This window comes from Papio anubis, chromosome X, assembly GCF_008728515.1.
Source record: "Papio anubis isolate 15944 chromosome X, Panubis1.0, whole genome shotgun sequence".
Taxonomy (NCBI): Eukaryota; Metazoa; Chordata; class Mammalia; order Primates; family Cercopithecidae; genus Papio; species Papio anubis.
The window spans coordinates 120,713,066-120,726,608 of record NC_044996.1 but is presented as its reverse complement, the minus strand read 5'-3'; the positions used below and the strand labels follow the sequence as shown (position 1 = coordinate 120,726,608).

The following is a 13,543-nucleotide window of genomic DNA, read 5'->3' as shown; positions in this document are numbered from 1 at the left end:
CAACAGTTTAACATGCAGATTACAAAATACCTGAATATTTAACAATCAGCTCTTGAGCACCTTCAACTGTCCCTCTGATACATTTCCCTTCCTGCCTAGTGGCGGTGAAATAGGCATAGTCATTTTGGGATTCCACTATGCGGAAATGGAGTTGATGTTGCATTTAGTTTGGGCTTATTTCTTCTATTTATGTGGGTCGAAGGCACTTAACCCACATATATACTTAAGCCATATATACTTAAGTTATTGACAGACTTTTAAAAATTTTATTTATTTATTTATTTTTTTGAGACAGAGTCTCGCTCTGTCACCCAGGCTGGAGTGCAGTGGCACAATCTCGGCTCACTGCAACCTCTGCCTCCCAGGTTCAAGCAATTCTTCTGCCTCAGCCTCCTGAGTAGCTGGGACTACAGGTACGTGCCACCACGCCTGGCTAATTTTTGTATTTTTAGTAAAGACGGCGTTTCCTCATATTGGTCAGGTTGGTCTTGAACTCCTGACCTCATGATCTGCCCGCTTCGGCCTGCCAAAGTGCTGGGATTACAGGCATGAGCCACAGCGCCTGGCCGTTATTCATAGACTTCTTGGTGTAGGAATAGCTTCCAGGAATATTTCTACCCCACTGTGATGACTTACCAGGAGTTTTGAACTGAATGTGTAGGGCCAGAAGTCATATCATGGTATGAAAGTGTCTGGCCTGGCATGGTGGCTCACACCTGTAATCCCAGCACTTTGGGAGGCTGAGGCAAGTGGATCACCTGAGGTCAGGAGTTTGAGACCAGCCTGGACAATATGGTGAAACTCCGTCTCCACCAAAAATACAAAAATTAGCCAGGCGTGGTGGCGGGCGCTTGTATCCCAGCTACACGGGAGGCTGAGGCAGGAGAGTCGCTTGAACCTGGGAAGTGGAGGTTGCAGTGAGCTGAGATGGTGCCACTGCACTCCAGCCTGGGTGACAGAGCGAGACTCTGTCTCAAAAAAAGAAAATGTCCGACAGGTCTTTCCCCACAGAGTATGTGGGTCATTGTCTCAGTCTGTTCAGGCTGCTATAACGAAATACCATAAAACTGGGTGGCTAATAAACAACAGGAATTTATTTTTCACAGTGCTGTAGGCTGGGAATTCTTAAGATCAAGGTGCCGGCAGATTCAGTGTTTGGGGTAGGCCCACTTTCCGGTCCATAGATGGTGCCTTCTTGCTCTATTCTCACATGGAAGAAGGGACAAGGCAGCTCTCTGGAGCCTCTTTTCTGATGGCACTAATCTTATTCATGAGGGTTCCTGCTAATGACCTAATCACCTCCCAGAGGCCCTACCTCCTAACACCACCACACTGCTGATTAGGTTTCAACGCATACATTTTATGTGGAGAGAAACATTCGGACCATAGCGGTAGTGAAAGAGAAAAGAGGTTTGAAATGCCTAGAGTTATAACCGGGTATGTGGGAAGGGATCAGCCGTAAAATTGTTAAGGTAAGGATTTGGTTCTTATTGATGCCTAGCCAACATGGTTCTCTCCTGGTTGGAAAAAACTTGATAATAAAACTATAAAACTTCCATCAGTTTTTAAAAGGGAAGTGTAGAAATAAACCTGTCGTAGTACTTTAAATAGGAAGTTATGTCTAAGTGTAAATTACTACATGCGATGTATCACAACATATGGATCACATAACATGATATTAAATGATTATGAAGCTGAAAGACATTTTCTAAACAGTCAGAAATTAAGAAACAAGTATTGATCAACCATGCTAGAGGACAGACTGAATTATCTTTATATCCTCTTTGGAGAAAATATTACAAAATTGTTGTCACATGAAGAAGGGATCAATAAGCATGTGGGCAGTAATGTAGGAAAAAATACAAATTTGTGGCAGGCATTATTTAATAAAAATGTTATACCTCTTTGGAAAGTGATAAAATGAGATGTATATATTACAGCCATTGTACCATACACAAAAATTGAATTCTCTTTTTGTTTTTCGTAACATTGAAGTTTTGGAGTTCACGTCAGGTGTTTTGTAGATTGTCCTACATTTTGAATACATCTGATTGTTTCTTCATGGTTAGATTCAGGTTAGACATTTTTTGCAAGAAGACGATATAGGCGAAGTTGTTCCTTTTTCATACGCATTTCATCAGGAGGCATATGAGGTCAGATGGCTATTTATTGGTAATGCTACTTTTGGTTATTTGTTTAAGATCGAGCATATATCTTTAAGTTGTTAATCACACAGCCACTGTATCCAGACTGTTGAGAAGCAAACTATCAAGCAAAACTCAGAGCGCGCAGCAGGAGGCAGTCGCTTTCCTAGGCTCTGGGGAAAACGATCCAACCACGCCCGCTCTCCTGCCCGCCCGCGCCTCTTTTCCGGGAGAATCGGCTCTGAGAACCAGAGCGCCCCTTCTCCCACGCGCCCAAATCTTTTCCTATCAGCATGCGTGCGCTTGCGCAGTTTCCAGGCGGCGCCTTTCCAGCGCCCGACCGCTTCTTTCTCCTGCTCTCCTCCGGCTTCCCCCTCAGCTCTAGCTTTTCCCTAAGGGGTCATCACAGGGCGCCAAACGCGCGCCCGCGGGAAGGCCGGGGGCGGGGCGCGGCGCGGCACGGCACGTCAGTGGCCTTCCGGGCGGAAGTCCGCAGCCTCCCGAGCCGCTGATTGGCTTTCACACTGGCGCCTGTCTCGGCCCCCGCGCCAGTTTTGGGCTGGTTGGCGCGGAATCGGGAGATTCGGGACCATGGCGCCAGTGCACGGCGACGGCTGTGAGATAGGGGCGAGTGGTGAGGGACGACTCCGCGCGCGGGGCTCCGGGTTGGGACCGTGGCATTATTGCCGATGGTGGGGGTTCTGAGGGAGTCTCTGCATTATTTTTTTCTAAGGGAGGTGCACATCCGGGTTGGTTTGGGCGCAGACCTTGGTCGTCCCGGGCGGGGGCCCTTCTGGCGTCGGACCGGGCTTCCTTTAGGCGCGGTTTGCTCTTGGCAGACCCGAGCCTGGAGGAATTTTTGTTTGGGAGGCTGTCTCACCTCTGCCACTGAGAGTCTCCACAGTCGATTGCGTTTCTATTTCTTTTGGTGAGTTGCACCCACGTGCTGGGTATAACTTTGTTGAGACTGGCCCCGTGGGGCACTGTCTTGGCCGAAAGTATTTCACTCCGATCACCCTAAGTATCCACTTGAGGGCTTGAACAGAACAGATCTGTGCCCCTTTTTGTAGGAACTTCCAGGAAAATTTTATACATTGTAACTAAGCGGGAAGAAAGCTCTAAGTGCTGTCATCTGGGAATAAAGCGTTTTGTATTTTTAGGTAATGGGTTTCTACTTTATGCATTAACAATTTTTCTTTCAGATTCTTTGGAAAGTTCTTCAAGTGCTGCGTAGAAATCATGTTCACAATCTAATCATTCCTGGTGAAGTTTAAAAAAAAAATGGCATCAGTTCAGGGCATTTCAAATCCCCTGTATATCACTCCGTTTGTCAGGGGTATCTTTTATTTCCAAAAATAGAATACAAAAATGCAAATAGATTTGTCTGATTTTTGAGCGGTGTTCAACTAAAGCGTGACTTCAGTAAACTTCTAAATTAAAATCAGATGCTTCACTGTTAGCTCAACCTTCACCTCTCCTGTCATTCAGATACATCACCATTAATGAGAACTCGCTTCCTAATCAGCTTCCTTTGCATTCACCTAGTTGTGAGTCACAGATTTCAATTTGTTCTAGCCGTTCGTTTTTTAAGACTATTTTGGAGAGTCGACCTGCCTGGATTACAGATGGGATGTAGGGTGTGAGTATGTGAACAGTCTTTGCAGCCCTGTATCAGTGATTTGCCACTCAGCCCTTTCTTCACCCTAAAAACTACGTCATCTATGAACATCGGGAAATCACTTTGGTGGATACTGTGCAATTTGAGACTCCTCTTAACTCATGGTGTTGATTAAGTAGTTGCTGGGGACTTGTGACTGGAATTTTTCCTTTAGAGCAGACTGAAAGATTGTTACCTGAAAGACTGCTGTAAGCTAGTGTCTGTCTGCTTTTGGGGAGGATAGAGGTACTCCAGATGGTAATTTTGAAACAAATATTTAAACCTTTGTAACTGGATTTTTTCATGCTTATTCTTTTTTTGCTAACTTACCTACGTGAAGCATTGGAGACACACTCCAAAAGAGAAAATGTAGGCTTTGTTTTTTTTCTTCAGTGTTAGAAGGCAGGGCACCTTGTTAATGGCAGTGAAAAGTTGAAGGGTGTATAACTGGCTGTTACTATATGTGAAAAAATATCAGGGAAATTTTTTTTTTTTTTTTTTTTGAGACGAAGTTTCCCTCTTGTTGCCCAGGCTGGAGTGCAGTGATGCGATCTCAGCTAGCTGCAACCTCTGCCTCCCGGGTTCAAGCAATTCTCCTGCCTCAGCCTCCCGAGTAGCTGGGATTACAGGTGCCGGCCACCACACTGGCTAATTTTTTTGTATTTTTAGTAGAAACAGGGTTTCACCATGTTGGCCAGGCTGGTCTCGAACTCCTGACCTCAGGTGATTCACCCACCTTGGCCTCCCAAAGTGCTGGGATTACAGGCGTGAGCCACTGCGTCTGGCCAGGGAAAGTTTAATGATCAAAAAAGCAGGCACAGTGGTTCATTCGTTGGTTCATTCAGCAAATATTTATTACATACCTACTAGGTATAAGCCTTCTGCCAGGCTCTGGCATTATGATGGTAGGTAGGCTGGACATGGTTTGTCTTCATGAAGTACAGATGGTAAACATCCTATGCAGAAAACGGCTTTGCTTTGTTTTTGCCTTCTGAAGCTAGACCTTGGTACTCTTAGGTGTGATGTGTGTGGGGTATGTGGATGTGTGTTTGACTTCACACAGAAACATTACATGAGCCGCTCCTATATTGCTAAGTGCAAAGTAAGGTAGACATCCTCATGTAATCCTTAACAGCTTTTGAAGCAGACATGATTATCCCCATTTCACATATGTGAACCCTGAGGCTCTACATCAGTTGGAGCCCTTATTTGTAAGCTGCAGGAACCAACTCTAGCAGATTGGTTAGAATTTGTTAGAAGAATATCGTGTTCACAGAAACTCCAGGAGGACTAAGAAGCCAGTCTGGGAGCTATTTAGACAGGAACAGTGAGTGAAATTGTGCCTCAAAAATGGGCTAATGAGGAGGTCATTGCCAACCACGACCAAGTACTTGATGCTATAGCTCATACCTTAGGACATTGCTGACATTATTGTCAGTTTTGTAATCCTCCTGCAGCTGTTGCTACTTGTAGAATCTTTTAAAACCCATGCCCCTTTCCTTGTGACACTAGCTTCTGATTTAATGTCTGAGCAGGTGTTCCTAATAGAGCCTATTTTATATGCCCATGCTCTAGGCTGCAAGGGTGCCTGGAAAAGAGCATCAACCTTTTCAGCTTCTGTAATGGGACATAGGCTCTGTTGTCTCACCAAGACTTATAAGGGATGGGGGCCGGATTTCACAGTTTCAGATGCTAGGCAGCTTAAAACAACAAGACACCTGTCTGCTGCTTAACTGGTTAACCGGTGTTCTCATGTCACCCAGCAAATGGCAGAGCTGGAATGTGCTGCTTCTCCCCAATCTGGTTCTCCTACTCACTCTACACTCTCTTGTCGAATTTACCTTGCACACTGACTTCTCTCAGTTTCTGAATACACTGTACGTTTTCATCCCTTTGTGATTTGGCTCATGCCTCTTCTTTTGCTTGTGCCACTTTTTACCTTGTTTTCTGATTGTGAAATTCAACTCCTTTTTCTAGGCCTGTATTGGAAACCTCTCCTGTGAAACCTTCCTTGATTTCTCAGGCAAAATTAACAGCTCTCCTTTGTATATTTCCTCAGCACTGAGTTCTTACCTTTTCTATGGCACCATGTTTATATTGTGATGGTAATTTCAGGTACTTTGCTTTACTTGACTGCGGGCCTCTTTTGGACAGGCAGCTCTGTGTTATTTGTAATTGTACCCTAAACCCGGTGTAGTGGAACATTGTTGCCTGTGTAGTAGTGGGGCGTTGCCTGTGTAGTGGAACATTGTTGCTTGTGTAGTGGAACATTGTTGCCTGTGGAGTAAGTGCATTTGAAGACCTACAGATGTCAGGCCTCAAGGGAGTCTTGAATACACTGAGGCCAGCTTTTCACTTTCAGGGGTCATGTTCAGTAATCTTCGAAGCCTTTTCATATAGGCCTGTTCATGATTTTTGAAATCATTTGAGTGACATCCACGTTTTTGTGACTGTCATCATTAAGTACCTTTATTCCTTAATTTTTACTTAATGTCTTTCTGAAAATGGATTTAAAAGTCAAATGTGGAAGTCACACAATAGAGTGAGATGTTATAAAGAGAGATTCCATTTCTAGAAAGCTAGAAAAAATAAGATCTCTAATTATGCTTCACCTTTAAGCTATAGTCTCAGCAGTTTATTGCCAGCATTTGGTGCATGTTCTTTAAATTGTATCTTCTATTTCAGTCAAACATTTAGTCAAGCAGCTTAATGTTGTTATGAACATTCTAGTGGGGTTGGAGTTTTAGGCTGCCTCTTATCCATACTTCTCCTTTTCTTTGCCTGCTCCTTTTATAAATTAATTAGCACCAAACACAATAAAATACTAAATTTCACAGACATAGATGGCAATCATGCTGAGCCTAAACTCATGGTTGACAGGCAGCACTGTTATGCTTGACTTAGTTATTCATCAGTGGGTATGTGAAAGTCTTTAATTCGGTGGATGATTTTTTTTTCTTTTTTTTGAGACGGAGTCTTGCTCTGTCACCCAGGCTGGAGTGCAGTGGTGCACCCTTGGCTCACTGCAACCTCCACCTCCTGGGTTTAAGGGATTCTCCTGCCTCACCCTCCTAAGTAGTTGGGATTACAGGTGCCTGCCACCACGCCCAGCTAATTTTTGTATTTTTAGTAGAGATGGGGTTTCACCATGTTGGTCAGGCTGGTCTCAAACTCCTGACGTCACTCAGGTGATCCACCCACCTCAGCCTCCCAAAGTGCTGGGATTACAGGTGTGAGCCACTGCGCCTGGCTGAATTTTTTTCAGTGTGTGTGTGGAATGATCAGTTTATGATGACCAGAGCATGAATAATTCAAAAGTTGAATGAATAAACACTGAAGTCCTCTGATATTTCAGTAATTTTTGACAAGCCATTTTAGCCCCTGTAGTTGTTTTAGTAGCATCCTATGTCATAACCAACTGAGGCCTTGAAATAAGTGGTATATCAGTAATCCCTTCAGAGCCATCTTTGTTAAATTTCTCCAGTCCTCAATCTGTTCCTTCTTTGAATTTCTGGGTACTTTGTCTGAATCTCTTTTAAGGCATGTATTACCTCTAAATATTGTTTAGAGCCAGTTGCTACTTGTCTCCTGTGTTAGATAGTAAGTTTTGTGAGTACAGAGACCATGTCTTTTTTATCTTTTTTTGTTGTTGTTGTTGTTTTGTTTTTTGTTTTTTGAGATGGAGTTTCGCTCTTTTTGCCCAGGCTGGAGTGCAATGGTGCGATCTCAGCTCACTGCAAACTCTGCCTCCCAGGTTCAAGTGTTTCTCCTGCCTCAGCCTCCCGAGTAGTGGGGTTACAGGCACGCACCACCATGCCCGGCTAATTTTGTATTTTTAGTAGAAACGGGATTTCACCATGTTGGCCAGGCTGGTCTTGAACTCCTGACCTCAGGTGATCTGCCCACCTCAGCCTCCCAAAGTGCTGGGATTACAGGTGTGAGCCACCGCGCCCAGCCTGTCTTTGTGTCTCATAGGGCCTAGTACTTTGCAAAGAGTAGATGCTCCTTGAAGCCTTTTAGAATAGAATACAAGATGAATAGTGCTTCTATAACCCACTGGATTACTTCTGACTGGTCATTTCTAATGAAAAGGTGATAAATTAGCTAACAGCTGATCTCCCTTGTTTAGTGTCTCTGCAGGATATCAGTTGAATTGGGAGTTTTCCTCTTTTTGGAGAAAAAAATAACAGTGGCTTTGTTTTAACAGGATCTTAGAGGAACTTTCTGGCGAGTCATGTATATTTGGATATGTATGTTTGGCCATGAGCTTTGTGAATTATTTACATTGTAAACATTATCTACTTGTTTATTACTAAAATTGTATGTTATTGTTGGCTAGAAACTTTTCCTTGGTGTTTGAGGGAAGATGGCTGACAATTTTGTAACATCTCTTGTAAATTTTTTCTTTTTCCCCGCTGTGTCAGATTCAGGGAGTTTTGTAGCTTCTCGAGCCCGGCGAGAAAAAAAATCAAAGAAGGGGCGCCAAGAAGCTCTAGAAAGACTGAAAAAGGCTAAAGCTGGTGAGAAGTATAAATATGAAGTAAGTAGCCATTTTTCTTCTTTATTCCTCCTGTGCATCATCTAATTCATAGCCTGAAGGTAGTCTTATGTCACCTTTGCCCCAAATTAGAAATACTCGTATATTTTAAACTTCTTGTAATGGGAATTTATTAGTGTTGAACAAGCATGGGTATGAGGTAGATTTACAGATCATGGAGAATGCTCAACCCTTAAAGTTCCAATAAGGTATTTTACAGATGATTTTAGAATTCCAAAATGAAACTACATAGCCATATCTATATTTCTCCTTATTGAGCATGCCGTATCTATGGTCAGTCCCATTGGTTTTTTGCAGTCCTTTAGAGGTGCTTTTACTTACTCTTAAGGTATTGAGCAGTCTAACTAAGTGCTACTTCTTGGAGAGAACTGTTCTTCCTAATCTCATTTGCAAGGGTAGTGGCAATGGAGACGTGGACCTTAACTTCTGCCGTGTTCTGCTTATAAGATTGAATGTGATGCTCTTTTGGTTTTCCTCTACCCACTGTTTATGGCCTGCAGGTAAAAAACAGAGTGGCCACCATCTGCATAAATATTGTCTAGTGTCATCTTCAGGGCTCCCTGAGTATCTTAATTGCCTCATGGCCAGAAAGTGATTAACCAGTACTAGAAAATAACAACCATAACTTTTTGAACTAACATTATTCTAAGTGTATTTACCGATGTGTTTATTCATTTAATCTTTTCAATAACCAAATGAAATTAGATACTATGATTAATAACATTTTGCAGGTGAGATATCTGAGGTACGGAAAGTTTAATGAGGTCACAGTGACAGATCCTTTTTTGAACCCAGGCAGTCTGGCTCAGGATATGAATGTTTAGCCAGTTAATCAAATAAGAGAATATTTGCCATTTGTCACCATTTGTTCAAGTTAAGTGAGGCAACCAGATCATAAAAGGTTGATCAAAGGATTTCAGTAAAACAGGAATAAAGCATTTTTTTTTTTGAGACACAGTCTCGCTCTGTTGCCCAGGCTGGAGTGCAATAACATGATCTTGGTTCACTACAACTTCCACCTCCCAGGTTCAAGTGATTCTCCTGCTTCAGCCTGCCAAGTAGCTGGGATTACAGGCGTCACCACCACGGGTGGCTAATTTTTGTATTTTTAGTAGGGACAGGGTTTCACCATGTTGGTCAGGCTGGTCTTAAACTCTTGACCTCAAATGATCCACCTGCCTTGGCCTCCCAAAGTGCTGGGATTACAGGCGTGAACCACCACACTGAGCCCAGGAATAAAACATTTTTAATGTAGGTACTTGTATAAAGGAGTTCCATGGGGCATTTCAGATGTTGGCACAATGTGGCTGATTTCCCTTTAACACTGTGATGTTAATTGTATGGCTCTAAGAGTTCATGCTGAGCAGTAGTAATGTTGTTTTTAAAGATTGAGTCGAAATGACTTTTTACTCAAAATGATATTTAAAAATAGTTTTCTGGTATCTCCTTGATAATATAGTGAATCACTTAAATAAGAGACAGTCTGTCTTCAACCAACAAAAATAATCACGCCAGTTCCCCTCCAACCCTGAAAAAGAAAGTTGGTCAGTATGGTAATATTAATTGGACTGTTTTGCATCTGTGTTGTTAAAAACTTAATTTGGTAAGGCAGGTTGTTTCTGTTACCAAATCAGTATTTGCCAGTGATTCCTGTAGAGTAGGCTAAAAGGAGGTGAAAACTCAGCCAAATCCTGTAATTATTATAAGCCTTATAGGTGTGGCAGAAATCCAGTCATCTCTGGCCGTCAGATTCTAAAAGCTCTGTCCAAGTTTTTTCCTAGAGTATTAACTCTTCAGATGGAATTGTTTCTCCCATACTCCATTTGAGAAAGGTAGAACTCCTTTTTTTTTTTTTTTCTGTTACCCAGGCTGGAGTGCAGTGGCATGATCACAGCTCACTGCATTACTGCAACCTCTGCCTCGCGGGTTCAAGCGATTCTCCTTCCTCAGCCTCCTGAGTAGCTGGGACTACAGATATGTGCCACCACGCCTGGCTAATTTTTGTATTTTTAGTAGAGATGGAGTTTCACTGTGTTGGCCAGGCTGGCCTTGAACTCCTGACCTCAGGTGATCCACGCACGTGGGCCTCCCAAAGTGCTGAGATTACAGGCGTGAGCCACCGTGCCCAGCCTTTGGTAATTTTTAATAAGTATCTATGAGATTTTGCAAACCAGCCCACCAGAGTCTCATCTGCAGAGTCACTGGCCTGTCCCCATGGGCAGCAGCAGCAGTGGTGTGTATCTTTCATTTGTTGCTTTAGCTGTGCAGAGGTTGTCTGATTTACTCATACCAGTAGCTCATGGTGTTCTGACCCTTTTGCAGTCGGGCAGCCAATGTGATTGGAGGACCTGCCACTCTCTGAACTTGTCTTTCAAATAGCTCAGCGTTTAAGTCCTTGTGCGGTTTCAAGACCTGAGAATGGTGGGGTGTCAGTGGTAATACAAACAGGGTCACTCAAAAGCTATTTCTGGTTTGCCTGTAGAATATACAATATGTTTGTTTTGCTAATTTTTGGAGGCGGATGGATGAGGAAGATTTTCCTTTTGAATTATATTTGTTTGGTTGAACAAGCGTGAAAATTATCGTCTATTCGCAGAGCGTACATTAGCTAGTGGAGAGGGAAGTGGCATGCCTTACAGGTTTGCTAAGTGTAGGAGAAACTAGTCTAGAAATTACAAGTGAATAATCCCCAAAGCAGCTAATGAAGAATTGGCTATAATTCAGTTTGTTTTTTATGAAATAGATGAGTAATTGATGGTATGACAAGTGTATTATGCTAATGGAATCATTTAATATCTTATGTTAACACCCACCTAAAAGGAATACTAAGTTAATTGATGTCTATTTAAGGAAAACCCTGTAGTGGTGTTGAATGTCAGAACTCATGATTTGGTTGCAGCTACTCCTTCAGGCTGCCATTCCAGTTTCAATTTGACAATTTTTTCATCAGAATTGTTTAACACTTTCACTCTATTTGAAGCTTTTTTTCTGAAACTTGTATAATGGTAGGTCGAGGACTTCACAGGTGTTTATGAAGAAGTTGATGAAGAACAGTATTCGAAGCTGGTTCAGGCACGCCAGGATGATGACTGGATTGTGGATGATGGTAGGTGGGGCGGGGGTGGGGGCGGGGATGTTGCTTCCTAGGCACTGTGTTAGTTGCTTCTTGTAGATTCGCACTCATGTGGTGGAGTTGCTGCTTTGCCTGGGCAAATGTAAGGCACTGTTAGGATTTTACCTTTGGTTTGGATTTTCCTTTAATTATTTGAGGATGAGGAAGCAGAATAGCAGGACGTTTATTTGGGGATATTTTGGAGAATCTAGGCACATACCTCAGGATGTAGTATAAATCCTCCAGGTAATGGCTGTGTAAGAATTGGGAGGAGCCCCTTGTCTGTGGGGCCCATGCACAGCGCTTGGAATTAAGGAATGCAGGTTCAGGATCCATCGTTCCTACTTTCCAATTCTGTGACCTTGGACAAGTCACTTAATGTCTTTGCGCCTCAGATTCTTCATCTGTAACATGGGGATAAGAAAACTACCTTCTCCCAGAGTTGTTGTGAGGCATATATGAGGTTCTAGGTATGAAAATTAACTTGGTCAGGAGAAAGCACCATACAAAGTCTTGTCCTAATGTCCTGTGCCCCTTCTGAAAGCTCATTGGTTCTCACTGGTAGGGTCTGACTTCATGGCCATGTGAATGCTGACCACAGGGAGCATGTAGATTGTGCCTGTGACTATTTATGTTTCTACTTCTGTAATTGGATTCAGCTATATTGCCAGTTTTCCCTTGTAGACTGGGATATCTCTCTCTGGACTTGTGGTAATCTTGATTCTTTTTATTCTTCTGGTAGAGTAAAACTGCTGTAAAGCATCCTATTGTGGCAGACTTTGATCCTATGGGCCAAATCGTTTCCTGAGGTCACCTAGCTAGGTATAATATATATCATTTGGTTTTGACTCCACACCTGCTGTGTGGATGCTGTGCATTGTCTGACACCTGTGTGAACAGAATTCTGCTGCACTTAAAAATAGCACAGGCCAGGAAAACATCTGAGCAGGTATAAAAGGTTTTTTTGGTCATGGCTAAAATATTATTGGCCACTTTTAGAAGTTTGATCCCAGTATTAAATTTTGTCCCTGCAGATGGTATTGGTTATGTGGAAGATGGCCGAGAGATTTTTGATGATGACCTTGAAGATGATGCCCTTGATGCTGGTGAGAAAGGTACCTACTTTTTGTTTTCCAGGATGTTGTTTTGAGATTTAAAGAATTCTCTAAAATTAGAGATGACTTGATACTCTGATAGTTTACGTTTGAGAGAAGGACCTAACTACCATTGTTATTAGGTATGGAATATGTTCTAATATGAAGAGAAGTATGGTTATGTGGAAAATTAAAGATAAAAAGCAGTAACAACACCAGGAAATGAAGTTTCATGTCTCTATTGTCCAAGTAGTGTGGTCTTTACTTGTTTTAAAGTTTTCAATCCTATGGTCATTTAAAACTTGCTGATTTTGAGGGCTGCAACAGTAATTGATCTCTTTTAATTCCTACTGAAGTGATGTACTTAGAATTTTAGCTCTTTGCCAGTTGTATAGCACAATAACAAGGTTTAGAACTAGAGTAATCAGCTTGCTTTGTCTAATTGAAATTTAAAATAATATGGATGAATGTGTCAGATTGTCTTAGCTGTACAATCATTGGCAATTTTTTTTGAGTAAACAAGCCTGATTTAGTTCCTGTAAAATGAGAATACTGAAAATTCTCTTCAGTATATATTTTTTGTTTAGTTTGTTAATTAGTCTTCTACTACCAAGTGGTAGATTGGGGTCAGCAAACTGTGGCCCTCTCACAACCAGTTTTTGACAAAAAGTTTTATTGAGATATAGTTCACATACCATACAATTCGCATATTTAAAGTATACAATTCAGTGGCTTTTAATATAGTCACAGAGTTGTGCAGCCATTACCACAATCAATTTTAGAACATTTTTGTTACCCCAAATGGAAATCATGCCTGTTTTTGTGTGGCTCTCGAGTTGAGAATAGTTTTTACATTTTTAAGCAGTATTTTAAAAACAAAAAATGCGACGAATATGTAACAAAAGAATATGTGACCAAAAGCCTAACATCTGTGCTGTCTTGCCCTTTACTGTCTGAATCCTCATTTGCAGAATAACA

General features: G+C 42.1%; 1 protein-coding gene across 1 annotated transcript in view; it reads left to right on the top strand.

The window, feature by feature from the left end:
- Positions 1 to 2,645: 2,645 nt before the first annotated feature.
- POLA1 (DNA polymerase alpha 1, catalytic subunit) overlaps positions 2,646 to 13,543 on the top strand; it is a 313,094-nt gene continuing 302,196 nt past the window's right edge. The window contains exons 1-4 of the mRNA XM_003917516.4: positions 2,646 to 2,778; positions 8,226 to 8,341; positions 11,369 to 11,465; positions 12,506 to 12,586. Coding sequence (XP_003917565.1) covers positions 2,736 to 2,778; positions 8,226 to 8,341; positions 11,369 to 11,465; positions 12,506 to 12,586 — 337 coding nt within the window. The 5' untranslated portion in view covers positions 2,646 to 2,735. The remainder of the gene's footprint in view (positions 2,779 to 8,225; positions 8,342 to 11,368; positions 11,466 to 12,505; positions 12,587 to 13,543) is intronic.